Consider the following 15,239-nt stretch of genomic DNA (forward strand, 5'->3'; position numbering starts at 1 on the left):
AAAACACCTGTAGTCCTTGATCTTGAAATAAATGAAATTTATTCTTTTGAATTTGGACACCAGCAAAACTCATCATACATCACAAGTTTAAATACTACATTGCCTTGACAAAATTATATACTTGACAAAACCTTTTTAAAGATTTAGTAAAAAAGTGGCAACCAATAGATACATCTGTGACAATTTCATATAAACACACTGAGCATTCTAGATCTGTATTGTTGAAATGGCCAGTATTCATATTGTCACCGTAGTGTGTACTGCATAAATTTAACGTTGTTTTTGATAGTTTGGTCTCATATCAGTGCAGTACTAGGCTGTTACATCACATCAGATAACAAAAGGCTTTCAAATGGGCGCCATGGCGCTATCAGTAAGTGAAAGTTAGTAACAAAGATGGATTTTACACCAGTTTTTCATAGATTTCATAGACCTTCCCTTTAACAATTAAGTGAACTTCTTGAAATAAAAAGATTTGTCATAAGCATTCCCAATTTATAGCAAAAATGAAGTGGATCACTGATACACAACCAAAGATTACATCTGTAATTTTCTTGAGTCAAGTAAACATATACCTTGGAATCTGCTTTACCAGCACTCAAAATCACAGTATTAATCCTCTGAAGTAAACTCAGTTCTCGATGTCTTTGCTGCATTAGAATACCATAGACTGTACTGATCGGGTACATTCGCGCATCTCCACACCGGCTTGAGTTAGTAGCCTCTCTATGCACAGGGACTGCAACACCAACCAAAATATCCAACAAGTATGGGACTTCATCCTTCATTTCTCTCAGGATGCCATGCCATTTAAATTCCTTCATATCAGAAGGTGTCTTGCTTCTGTGTGACAAGAAAAATGTGTAGGATTCTGGTCAGTAATCCTGTCTAAGGTAAACAGTTATCTATGAAAATTTAGCCACTGTTACCATGGAAAGTTGAGATCTAGCCAATCAAACATTTTTGCAAGGTGGCCACGTAAATGAATATGTGCTACCAAATGGTCATTCAACAACTTAGATACACCCTCTTAGCCATACTATACTTTTAAGCAATTAATTCTCGCTCAGAATTTCCAGAATAAGGTGCCCCTCCTGAGAAAACCGTTGATAATTTGTTTTGGCACAGTATACAAATGGTCTTTATGTTTTTCAAAATATGTTTGGGTTTGCTTTATCTGACTTTTTATTGTGTGCAAAAGATATAATAACATTTAATCCACATTTAATTTAAATACTAGTAATAGCAAACAGTACTGAGACATGGCTCTATGATGTTTATTGTGTACTACAAGCATCAAAAGAAACTCTTAAAAAAGGAGTTCCCTGTTGTCAACTTGAGATAAAGAGTGATACTAGTTACAGGAAAGTTGGTTTGCAGATAATCATTAAAGGGACAAAGTCGCTCAATTTTGACATTATTTCAGTTGTTTAAGTTTATTGTGAAATATCATTTGTATTGTTGTGCTAATTGAAATGGGCTCAATCTCTGGTTGTCACAGCTCAACTCGCACGCTTTACATGGGCATAATGAATGGTTACTTCCACCATTTAATTTTTGGTATGTACCAAAAACTGTTTTATAACAGAATTCACACATTATAACCATGCAAAACGTGAGAGTTGAACTTTAACAACTGGTGATTGAGTATATTTAAGTGAGGAGAACAAAAATAATAATAATTCAAAAGAAACTTAAATAACTGAAATAATGTCAGAAATGAGCAACTTTGTACCTTTAGAAATAGCTATTTATGAGTGTTCCCTTATAACATTTACATCAGTTATTAAAATTAAAAAATTAAGGTAGGTCGTGGGTATTCCATGCAGGATAGTGCAGCTCCATTGTTGAAAAGGTGTAGGCGTTTGACTTGGAACTTTACATCAGTTATTAAAATTAAAAAATTAAGGTAGGTTGTGGGTATTCTATGCAGGATAGTGCAGCTCCATTGTTGAAAAGGTGTAGGAGTTTGACTTGGAATTTTCACTACCAAAGCTTGTGTGCGTGAATAACAACAAAAATAGCAAAAACTTATGCCTCTCACCACATTAACTTTATTTGAAAAGTTTGATACATCAAATTAATAAGAATTGTTTTTGCCAGGGAAATATTGACATTGATGAGTGGTGAAAAACAAGTCACTGGGGTGTGTCGAAAATTAGTGAGCTAGGGGGTCAAAATCTCAACCCAGCAAAATACTACCATTTTCACCACATTTATTGCATTTTTTAAGAAAACTGCCATGACCCCATTTATTTTTGCTTCAAAATGAAAGAACACCAACTTTTGGTTAGATATTGCAACATGTAAAAAATCAATTTAAACCTTTTTACATTTTCCTAATAATTTATTCTTTGAAAAATCAGCATTTTCAAATAAATTGTGATTTTAGAAATTTATGTAAAATGTTTGACAATACTTATTGCAGATTGAAGTTGACAGACTTTCAGCCGACATGTCAGTTGAAAATACTATGTCAGTACTGGGATCCAACATTCTTTTTGTGTTCAGAGAAGACCTTTTGTGAAGTTTTAATATTTCTTAAAGATGGGGAATTTCCTATTTTTTGTCATTTTTATCATTTTTTTCAAAATTTTGCATGGATACCCCATTTTTTTTACTTCTTTACAAAGTACTCATTGAAATTGTGCTTAAAAGTAAACTTCACCAATTTGTGAGTATTTACTTGAATACCACGACCAACCTTAAATAACAATGACCTTTTACTGTTTCAAAGGAAATCACATGAAAATTCTCATTATGTTTGAAAAGGAATTTTACCTCAAAATTGAACTTTCACTGGCATCTTTCTTGGACAGCCTTTCACAGTCACTGTTCAGCTGAATCAACAGGTTCTTTTTGATTGCAAAATTCAGTGATCTGATTTTTAAAACTTTAGAAGCAATCAACTGTGGTAAACCCGTCTGAACAGCCAAGTGAAGATCCTTTGTTTCATTCTGTTAAAAAGGAAAGGAAATACCTCTTAAAATGGTTAGGTAGATTTCAAATGTCTGACTATGTAATGCTGCACATCATAAAGTTTCAAACAAGTCAGTGGTATTTTGTTGCAAGTACACAAAGGTTGATTTTAGCATACATGTATTCAGATATAGTAAAGGCCAGGAAGAAAAAAAATATATTACTCCTTGAATTTTTCTTTCATAGCCATAAGAAAGGCCAGGAGCGAAACATTTAATCTTCAAAAATCAAATTCCACACTAATTCTATTACACAGCACTCAAAATTACTGAAATAAAAATAGTAACAATGTCTGTCAGTGTCATTGTTGCTCCAATACAATTATCAAATCAAGCTAAAAAAATGATTTTTACATAATATGGGTATGTTGCAATGAGGATATCTATTAGATCATAAGAATTAAATTTCACAGCATTTTGATCAGTAGTTTTTGAGATATAAATCACTTTTTATTTCATAATCAATAAAAAGAAGATACACAATAAAACCCAGGTCCTCAGCCGAATATGAGAAAGGCAAAATGTTCCTCGAACTGGCAAGAGGCAGGGCAAACAAAACAATACAATAACAATGAAGAACATGACGTATAACATCTTGCCAAAAAAAAAAAAAACAAGCATAAAACATTTGACAAGGAAAAACCTGCGCAAAACATAAGCAAATCTGTGTAATACAGATGAACATATAGATTGGTTGGTAAATGTACATATACAATGCTATTTAGTAGTTGCACTTTTGGAAGAAGACAATATTGAAGCCTCACACCATGATGGTTCATCTTTGGCATGAAATAGGCAATAGCTTGAGATAAGGCATAGTTTACTGATATCACGTATCACTGTTTTATGCTGTTTACTTAATTTCAGTGCCTTAAGAGTTGTAGAAGTCTGAGTTTATTGTCTGTCGTTATTTGTCCTCTCGACCCGACTTCAAAACAAATGAGTTCAGTCGAATAACCTTGAGCTTGTAAAGAGTTAACAAGATGGGAATATTTCATGCATTTGTCATTATGACGTCTCTCGATATTAAATTCAAATGGTACTGTCAGTTCAAAAATGATCATTCTTTTTACATTACTGAACAGAATAACAAGATCAGGACGGTCAGGTGTACATAAAACATTGTGCGGGATGGTACCTTTTGTATGACCTGGTAAATCGGCGTTAATAGATAATGTGTCCATAACTGATGAAGCACAAATTTCAAAAATATAATTCAGAATATTATTATGTCGCCACGTGTATCTATTCTGTTCAAGCATGATTTTGCAGCCATTCAGAACATGATGAAGGGTTTGGGTATTAACGCAAAGTTTACACTTTGAGGAAATTTTCTTACCCCATCTATGTAGATTATTGAACGTTGGAAGACAGTCAATAGCTGCTCTGACTGCGAAGCTGAGGATTTTTTTTGGCATGTTATAGATAATGCTTCTCCATGTAATGTCTGACTTTTCTTCTGCAAGAAGCGCCAGGAATTTCCCTGAACAACCAGAGATTTTATTTTATCCATCCAATGACACTGATATTTTGTTGTAACAATTTGTTTGATGTTTTCCTTCACATGGTCCCACTTACTACCTGTTGCTGCATTAACAGCATCTGTTGCTATGGCAGCAGCTTCAACGTTGCCATATGATTTCCTACTATAAGATTCCTCCCGTGCTATTGTGGCATTCATGGCTGCCATAACCCGGTCATCTGTCCTGATATGACAGTGTGCTACAGTATGTGCATGACATTCACTGTACACCTGGAGATGAGCGGAATGGCAAGCCCTGTTGACTGTAAATAATTGCCGAAGTGGCACCATGAGAAGGAATATTTAACCACTTTTTGATATATTTAGTTGTAATACTATCTAGAAAGCTTCTTTGTGATTTTGTCAGATCATGTACAGTTAACATAAACCTAATTGAAGAAAGGATATACTTGGAATATACATGCAACTTATATTCAGGTCTTACTAATGAAGAATCAATATTTGATAACATACTGGTAATTTTGTTTTTTACTAAGGCGAAAGCCGCTTGTGATGTACCTGAATAAGTAATCCATGAACCAAGAAATGTTCGGGAGCGTCTTTAACCAGAGCTACTTGACTATCGTCAATATAATATGGCACAGCTTTAGCTGACCACTGCAAATGAAAGGGTCTTACATTTAGATGGATTCAAATGTAGATTCATTGTTTTCGTAATCCTCTGAACCTCATCCATCAATTTCTGATGCTTACGCTTGTTATTTGCTACTTAAATGAAGTCATCGGCGTATGGAAGGGTTATGATTTTTTGATCATAAAGAACATAACCATGGGATTTTTCAAATTGTTTGAGATACTGTATTATTGGGTTGAACACGAGAATGAAAAGAACAGGTGAAAATGGATCACCTTGAAACGTGCCCTTTCTAAATGCAAAGTGGTCAGACTTCCAACCTGGACCTTGAACATAACCAGAAAGTCTACTGTATAATCTATCAACATATTGTACAACAGCTGGCGGGAATCCATTCCTCTCAAGAGTGTGTTTGATTAACTGATGACTAACTGAACCAAATGCAATATGGGTATGTTGCAATGAGGATATCTATTAGATCATAAGAATTAAATTTCACAGCATTTTGATCAGTAGTTTTTGAGAAAGAATTTTTTGACCAATATCCACAAATTGTCCCCAAAGTCAAATACTGCTAAGGCCAGAAAGAAAAAATGAATTGTTCATTGGAATCGCCGCTTCTACTTCGGCCGATTTGGAAATTTTTTGGTTTTTGGGAAATTCATACTTCTGCATTGCAAATATTTTGTACTGCCGCTAGTGGCACCCTACACTTTGTCGGGTTTTCATGGGCATGGGATTTTGAATTCGACTTCTGACGTGTCTTCCCTGAGTTGACTGTCAATATGTTGTTGCAACATCTGAATTTTGCAAAGCATAACACAAACTTGATTGGTTTTTGGCAGAAATTTCTCCGTCTTGTTAAGTTTAGTACATCGTTACCCTTGGATTAAAATAAAAATAAAAATAAAAATTTTCGCTCGCCGCTCCTGAACCTTGTCCAAAAAATCTGATGAACAATAATTTTTTTCTTTCTGGCCTAATTGTGTTATAATTTGAACAAAGTTGAAAGATAAGACACCGTTGCATGCGTCTAAACAAATGACGGCAATCATCAAATAGTTCCAGAGAAGATGAATTTTTACCAAAAATGTAGAACATCAAAAAATCAGTAAAAATAGAAAACTCAAGATTTCTACACAAAATCATTAATCATTGTTTGACATACTTGTTTCAATGGTATTGACAACTTTGAGTCTGCCATCTCTGGATTCTGTAATCCTGATGTATCTAACACTGATGCATCATTAAGACTAATATTACTGGTACTGTTGTTGTTATTGCAGTTGTAAAGTGGTTTCGGTTTGATGAGCTGATAGGCAACTCTATCAGACTTAGATCCTACATTCTCTACCCCTGTAACAGATGATTCTGAATATAAAATGAAAATTTGTAAAAATTGTGTGAGAAGATTGGACATACAACTTAAAGATTATCATGCAATAATACTGAGCCCCGGGACTCAGTCTGGCAACTATGGACACATTCATTGTAATATACATAACAGACAATCAGCAAATATAACTTTACAAATATTGCTCCCTTTTCTGATGCCATAGAGTTGAGAATGATAAAAAAAAAATGCTTTTTGAGGGTGTGGACAGAATTAGGGTGGGGGTGCTTTTATGAAAATGGGTACACTGCAAGACGGTTATTATTATTATTATTAGAGGAGATTCCGCTCCTTCATATGCTGAGGATTTTTAAAGAATAGAAATGAAATAGTGTGATTTAGTAGCACTTTTATTATTTAAAATCTTTGGAGAGCTTTGATGAAAATTGGTGCCAACATGATGTAAGCAGCTTGGGAGGTGAATTCTCATGTCTGAAGTAGACGATTTTGAAATGCATGATTTTGCATGATTTTTGTAACACTATTATGATTTAAATTATATTTTTTATAAGTCAGAAATGTTTTAACAACCTGAACTGTCCCTTGAAAAGATTTGATGTACAAACTTTGACAGCAAAACAATAGAATTATTGTCCTTGGCTAAGAGAATGTTCACTTTGCATTTTTGTGTGGAAATTAATAATGCCAAAAATGATTTGTCTTTTTAATATATTTCTATGTTTGTGCAATTAGACAAAGAGCCTAGAGTGAAGTTTGTGTTCTCTAGTAACACTCTATTTATAAAGACATGCAAGTAAGTCAAAATCTTGACAGGGTTTTAGATTTGCACAATGATGGTTTCAGAAAATCAGTATTTTTTAATTCTATGTGGCCGTAAGATATAATTTTATCACTTTTTAGTTATGTTTAGTCCTTAAGTTGAAATTTTGTCTAGGTCATTTACATATTTTGGTCATATTGTATAAAAATTTCCTAACCTTGTATGAAAAATACTGGTCCTCCCTCAAACGCTTTCACAAAATTTAGTGACCTCGCCTAAACACTTGCATGAAAAATGGTGACACCAGCCATGGAGGTAGGACCGAGCCATGCACCAGCCCTCCCCTCAGGCCTCCCTGTTAATTCTATCCGAGCCGGGCCCTAAGTATGGAGAATCCGTATGACAGTTTGAGACAATTTATGGTATACGTATCAGACCCTGTATTTTGCGCAATACATCGATCTGCCGGCCTAACGCATCATCAATTGTTCACTTGTACATTTTGAAAATTTCATGGCATTGATATCGTCGCTACGCGTAGCCGGCCTGTACTTCCGGGTACAGGCTTTGTGTAGTGACGGTTTACGTGCATCAGCATGTGGCATCGATGATACAGTAACTTACCTTCAGCATGACAAATGCATGCAAATTCTGCTATCTTTTCTTCAATAATTAAAATTCTTCGATAGCACCTTTGACAGATAACCTGCCCCTGATTGCCTGACAAAACGACAGCACCCCATTCTCGAAGGCGACCAACGATGTCGATTTCAGTAGAGCACCGCCCAAACACAGAAACATAGTGTTTCTCGTCAACTGTGGTGTTGCAAGCCACACAGACTCTGGCCAAGTATGACATAATGAAAAAAATATTAGACAAGCAAAACTTTCTAAATTTCTCTTGTCCGAAGTTGTCGTCTGCTCCGAGCTACTTCCGTGTTTATATTCTACCGGGCGTAATCAACCAATCAGCTTTAGCCATGAGAACAGCCAATCAGATAAAGCATTCAAGGTGGATTTTGAGAGACGTGTTGAACGCGTCCACTTGTGGCCCGAAGGTCATACACGGCGCCCTCTGGAGAGGCAAGCGTCCAACATGATCGAACGAACCGTCAGCATGATGCATGTGATACGGTACACATTGAACGTTAGGGACGCAGTGCAACGTCATGAAACGGTTGAGTCACCTGTACCCGTATGTGACATACACTTGATACTGGATTGCTTGAACTCAGTGCATATTGCATTACAAGCTATACTTGAAATATGGAGCTCTAGCCGTGCATGTTCTGAAAACATGACCGGTTATGCTGTTTTTAGTTTCACAAGGAGGAATGGTACATCTCGCAATTTGAACTGTGGCCCCCCTGAGACTAATTACACCGGTGAGCCTGGACGTCCACCATATGATATTGATGACCACAAGGTACAATTGTTCATCAAGTATGGTTTTAAGATGAAGGATATTTCAGAAATGCTCCAAATATCCCGTCAAACAGTATGGAGAAGATTGAGGTTGTTTGGCTATAATTTTAAGGAGAAGTACTCTTCCATCAGTGATGCAGATCTTGACATGCACATACGCAGAATAAAAGTGTCGACGTTTAAGAACTGTGGAGAAAGAATTGTGGAAGGTATCCTACGATCTGTGAATGTTTCTGTTCAAAGACACCGGATAAGAGAGAGCCTGAGAAGGATCGAACCTATTGAACGTGCGCTACGTTGGCCACTCCTAAGAATGAAAAGTAAAAAGCATGGTGTGTACAATGTAGCTGCAGCACAAAGTTTGTGGCACATAGGTAAGTGTTCATGCTACTTATTAGGTGCTCTTATAATAGTATCTTGACACACAGTGAAGGGATTGCTTGAAAGGTGACAGCAATCTCGTTTCATTGACATAATTGGACCCAAAAGTCATAGAGCATGTAAATTTAAAATTGAAGAGACGAAATAGATATACATGTCTTTTCTCCAGGGTTGTCTAACAAGGGGAGCCCCCTGTCATGAAAATTTGGGGAGTGGATGGTGGGATTGAGTGGGCCATTATGATAATTAAATGACACATATTATTTTGATAAATTATTATTAGGACTTCCAATGTATTAGCAAATTAGTATTGATCACATATCAAGTTAGGAACAATATGCAATGCTTATGTCCATTTAGTAAATGTTTACTGTGTGCGAAACCTATGCAAATTATTCAAACTTTATTCTTACAAGATAAAACAGAGTTCTGTAATCTGAAGTAAACTCTTGTTGATGATAGTCTTTCAGTCTAAGTTTATTCTTACTCCACATTGGAAGCTACTTTTGTCATGGCAAGGCAGATGTACCTAGTTAAATCAACTGTGTGATGTAATATTGTAGGCAGTATCAGGGTGCAGAATGTCACTATCATAAAATATCAATACAATTATATTCTCAAGATCTCATTGTCGAGCGAGAAATTTTGCAAGGAATGGTGTTAAGGGGCATTTTGTTTGAATAGGGATTCATGCAATATCTCATTCATGAAAAAAACGCTGTTTACATGTATGTGCTGTACACAATATTGAAAACATCAATCATAGAGAGAGATACGATGTGAGCTTCAGATAAACTGATTACAAAATTGAACTAAGCCAAGGAGATTGTCATGAACATTGGTAGGTAAGCGACCCTTTAAAGGTGGGGAATCAATCCCAGAGATTGAGTTTGTTCTACTCTGTAAGGGCATTATGAAGGTGTCATAGCCTTTTTCCATTGAAATTATAATCTAGTAAGTAAACTTCCTGGCAAGACAATCTGACACCTGAACCATGCCTATAAGCAGCATTAATGTATGCAAGTATGCAAAAACATATGCATATTAGAAATAAAAATTAAAGAAACAAAAATAAAATAATAAATTGAACTACAAATGAAGGGAATACACAGATAGAAAAAAAGGATTGTATGTCACAACTCAAGTTGCCATGAAGCATTTCAAAGCCATGTGAGACTAGTGGTTCATGTACACTCATCACTACATGTCAGTTTACATCGTTTACTTGATGAATATATTAGAAAACATATTTTATAGTGTATATGATTATTAATCACCCATGGAGATTTGAAATGCTTCAAGACTGATTGAGTTGTATTTAACATAGATATTTTTGTGTTTAATTCATGTGGTGCAGTGCACTCAATTACTTTTGTTTGTGTGTGAGTTTGCTGTTTGGGAAATTATTTTGTTTAAGATATGATACAAATTGCTGCTTATAACCATGGAAGAGAACCTAGCCATAAGCTTATTGCCACTTATAGGGAAAACATGATTCAATTTTATTGTCAAAAAACATGCCCTTACTTTACCCAAAAACAGTGAAAGTACTTTTTTGTGAGGCTGCTCCATGTAAAGCCATCAGTGTGAATGCAGGCAGAAAAAGTAAAATTTAAACTTTGTTCATAATGTTCAAACAGTGCAGTCTTGAATTTGTCTTCATTGTGCTGATGTTCTTGTATTTTGCAAATAAGTACCGGTATGTTGCATTGTTTGTGAGTGGCTATTAACTACCCTGAGTGAATATTGTACTACCAAAATTGTTACAAGCAAGTATATTTTTGCACCATTGCCATCACAAAGAGTCTTCATAATAAATTTCACACACATGATCAAATGATAATTATTTTTTACAATTTCCTAATTACAGATGGCTTGGAAAAATTACAACGGTGGCGGCTGTATATTCATGGGGGAATAGATGGATATTCTAGGGTGATCGTCTATCTCCTTGCTGCAAACAACAAGTTGGCAGCAACTGTTCTGGATGGCTTCCTTAGTGGTGTACAAGAATATGGCATTCCGTCCCGTGTCAGATCAGATTTTGGGAAGGAAAATACAATGGTGGCAGCTTTTATGCTACAATGTAGCACACCGTGGGGACAAAAGGGGTTCACACATCGTTGGGTCGTCAATCTACAATCAAAGGATTGAACGATTGCACCAAGATACATTTAAATGCTGTGTGGAATACTATCGTGATGTATTTATGCAGATGGAATGTCAGGTCTGTTAAATCCTGACAATCCCATAGATATATTTTGTCTTCACTATGTTTACCTTCCTCGTATCAATTATTCTCTCACAGTCTTTCGACAAGGTTGGAATGAACACAGATTGCAAACAGAACGTAACTTAAGTCCTAATCAGCTTTGGTTGCAAAGTGTTACAGCAATAAAAAATGCTGATAAGACGGCTATCAGAGAACTTTTAGATCCAGTGAACATAGATTAGTCCACATATGGAGTTGAAACTGACATCACACTCAGCAATTCTGATTCTGAATCCAATAATGAGGAGATACCACCACCAGTATTTCACGCATCAAATTATGAGCACTGTCTTCAGACTCTACAGGATAGGATTGATCCACTGGCAGAAAGTGATGACCAAGGTGTTGATATTTACACCAGAACATATTCCTGTGTAAAACAGATGTTACCAAGAGTAGATTTATAAATTCACCGATGTACTAAAGACAACAAATATTGATAGACTGCAATTTCAATGGTCCGTAAGAATAAATAAAAATGTCTGTGACATATTTTATACACCTTGTGACAGTACTGCTTATTATGTTAGCTGTGTGACTACTTACTTAATCATCTTTCTACCAGGATCCATGCACAAACCATAAAAATAAATACTTGGGAGAAAGAGGATTAACTGGAAATGGAACACCCAACTGGAAATATAGAACAAAAGCACACACTTCCTTACTCCATGAATTGAAACAACAAAGACATTGCTCATTTACAATAATTTATTTAAGTCTAAACTACTTTAATGTTCAAAAGCAACATTTGTGATGGATCAATTCCATCTCAACAAAATCCAAACAACTCTCATTAATATGTAAACAATCACCATGATGATTGGTTTGGTGGCTCTGAACTGGAATAATTTATACAAACAAATGCCCTCACACATGTATACTCATGGACAGCATATGTGTACCGGTAGCTCAGTCATGCTTCAATCCATGCATTTTAATCACCTACTACCATGTGACTTAAATGTCCCTTACTCTTCAAAAACAAATCGTACAAAAGAGTTAACTATAATTTGCCAAAAATGCAAAACTAATGCTCAGATTCACTTAATCTTCACAAAATTAAACCCTGTATGCAAATAAGTGACTTTTGCTAGATAAATCTACATCTATCCAGTGGTGTTTTTCTTTACACACTTCAATGTCCTATATTTGGCCCCTATGACAGTATGACTGGCCTCTGCCATGTTATCAAAATGTTAACAGAACCCACACAGGGTACCAAATTCTGTCCATCTCACAGTGTTTGACAACTATAATTTGGATGATGACACTTGCAGCCATGGCCCTAATCCATGATATCTTATATCTGTTCTAGCTGACACCTGATAAGTGCACAATAAGATACAGGAGATTCATTAAAGTCAACATAGTCTATCTCACTGTTGATCTCAGCTGAACATGATAAGTCTGTGTCTCCTGATTCTTGCAGTCAATGGGAACTCTCTGATCTTCTACGTTAAAATGCTGGTCAGTCTGTATTTAAAGATTCATGAGTGACACTCTCCATATATACACTCAGCTTTTCTTTAACATTACAAATATCTACTTTCTTTACTAAAAACAATTCTGTTATGTCTGATGGATCACACACCCTTTCATCAATGCTATCCTTTATGTAGTCGACAATTCGACCACAAAGTCCAGCATTTAACTGGCTTCGTACCCTGGAAGGAACACTATCAATCACTGAAATTATATCACTATCAAGATCACTTTCAAAGTGAAAGCCCTGCTTGAGGAGCTTTTTTGACACTATTTGTTTCAGGGTTTGGGAGGTGTACGGTTTAAAGATCCAAGGTTCCCTAAACCTTCTTAGCAGACCCTCGTTTGCAGACAGCAGCTTTTCCATTTCTGCCTTGTATCCAGCAAGAACAAACACTGGTGTGTCCCTCATGCTGTCACCATTGAGATAGTGCATGAGTGTGTTTATAATATCAACTCCAAAGTCCTTTGTTGACTTTCCTTTAAAAAGTGAATATGCCTCATCGATGAACATCATTCCGCCCGCAGCATCTTCAATGCGTTTCTTCATTTTTTTTTCAGATTCACCAACATACTGTGCGACCACATTGTCTCTCTGTATTTCAACAACTTTCTCTTCCTTTAATATGCCTACATCATATAAGCATCCTGAAAATTGTAAGCAAACAGTACAGATCATGACACTGGTGTGAGGGATGTGTCTTTGTGTGTGATGTGTGTGTACACTGTTGTGGGCTTGATGTCTAAAGTAGAACTGATTACTTTATTGTCTAAGAGTAAAGACCGTAACATATCACGTCATGGATGCTAAATCTGTGGAATGTGATTGTCAAGTCAGTATATTGACTCAAGGATGGAAGCGGACAGATGTTAGATAGTGTTGAAACACTACAAATGGCATGATGTTTAACTTGTTAGAACTATGCTTTTAGATCCAGACTTGTAATTGCATGTGTGTTATTATTTCACAATTAAAAAGTGGAAAGGCAGATTACTAAAAGAAGAACATATTCAGGTGTAGAATGTATGACATATCGTTTTATGCAGTTGTGACAGAATATTTCTGGTTTTACTGCAATTCAGAAATATAAGTGAAATTTGTTTTCACACAGGTCTTTTCTCACATAAGGATTACTGAAGTGACTCTCTTTGAAATGATGACTGGGTGTTTATTTTGAAACTTATGATACACTTGTAATGATCAGTTGATATAAAAATCTAATATAGGTGTATCATTCATTTATTAACATTCATAGACTGTGTGAAATCTGAAATTAACACAAGAAAATACATACCTGCCAACAACCTAGCAAACATAGTTTTGCCTGTGCCTGGTGGCCCATAAAATAACAAATTTAGGGGCTCCTCTACTTGTTTCTTTATCTTGCTTCGCGCTCTGTTATTGATTGCTCTTACAGCTAGCTTCTCCACTTTTATCTTTAAATCTTCCATACCAACAACACATCCAAGTCTTCTACCCAAGCGTCTTCTGACAAATTCTCTACTCATGTCTTTTGTTATAGAAAACAAATAAACATAAAATGTACATATATTTAAGATGGGCTTTAAGACCGCCAATATACAACATTGCCAATACACCAGTAAAATCTCAACTGAACATTTCGCTGACACACATTTTTTTATGAGTCACAAATGACACACATGAGAGCAATGCATAGCAGAGAATAACACTGTTGATCAATGAAATATTCTGTTATCATACATGTACATTCAGGAATTATATTTACATGTACCTGATCCACTATTCCTATTACTGAGGTCAATAGAGTCTTGAAGTCTGTTGTGGCACAAAAGAAGGAAAAAAATTGTCAGTAATTGCTAGCCTAGTGTACTGGTATGTGCTTATATTGTACATCTAACTTGCTTTAACTACTTCAGAATGAAAGTTACGAATTAATTTTGCTGACACTAATTTTTAATATTCAGTGACAACCAATAGAGTCATGTAGAAAAAACAAGCATGTTGATAATCTATTTCAACAGCTCACCTAGGCAGATCTATACAAGTTACCAGAATAAGGGGCTTTGATTATTACTGACTTACATGTCAATTACACCCTACCATGTCTGAATGAAGAACACCGTATTAGAACATTGAGGTTACTTCTATACATACTAGATTTACATGTATGTAAATGTTTTGGAAACACTGAACAAAATCTAGGTACTGTAGTTTTCATAATTCTCGCACTTTAGATGTTACATTTACAGTGTCATAACATGGAACAAGTTGGAAATAAAGAGTTTTTGTGTTCCATTGAATACAAATTAGCTTATTGTGCTCAGTAAACCCAATAATCATGGAAATACATGTACCTTTCTTTCGCTGATTCTTAGCAGCATCACTGAGCTTCAAAGGATGAGGACTAAAAATTCCAGCCTTTGAGTATATTGCTATTAGTAAGTAAATTAAGGAAGGAAAGTGATCCTCAAGGTAAAATATTAA

At 35.6% G+C, this 15,239-nt stretch overlaps 1 protein-coding gene and 1 long non-coding RNA gene across 2 annotated transcripts; both read right to left on the bottom strand.

The window, feature by feature from the left end:
* Window positions 1–467: 467 nt before the first annotated feature.
* On the bottom strand, window positions 468–6,349 carry LOC139133795 (uncharacterized). The gene is made up of 3 exons (XR_011552641.1): window positions 6,264–6,349; window positions 2,782–2,957; window positions 468–843 (listed from the first exon to the last, which is right to left on the bottom strand). It is a non-coding gene; the product is annotated as an uncharacterized lncRNA (long non-coding RNA).
* A 6,409-nt stretch (window positions 6,350–12,758) lies between these two features.
* On the bottom strand, window positions 12,759–15,116 carry LOC139133671 (uncharacterized). Its single transcript, XM_070700424.1, has 4 exons — window positions 15,110–15,116; window positions 14,527–14,570; window positions 14,068–14,283; window positions 12,759–13,420 (listed from the first exon to the last, which is right to left on the bottom strand). The coding sequence occupies exons 3-4, from the start codon at window positions 14,279–14,281 to the stop codon at window positions 12,759–12,761; spliced, it is 876 nt and encodes a 291-aa protein (XP_070556525.1). The 5' UTR covers window positions 14,282–14,283; window positions 14,527–14,570; window positions 15,110–15,116.
* Between the last annotated feature and the right edge of the window lie 123 nt (window positions 15,117–15,239).

This window comes from Ptychodera flava, chromosome 5 (assembly GCF_041260155.1).
Source record: "Ptychodera flava strain L36383 chromosome 5, AS_Pfla_20210202, whole genome shotgun sequence".
NCBI lineage: Eukaryota > Metazoa > Hemichordata > Enteropneusta > Ptychoderidae > Ptychodera > Ptychodera flava.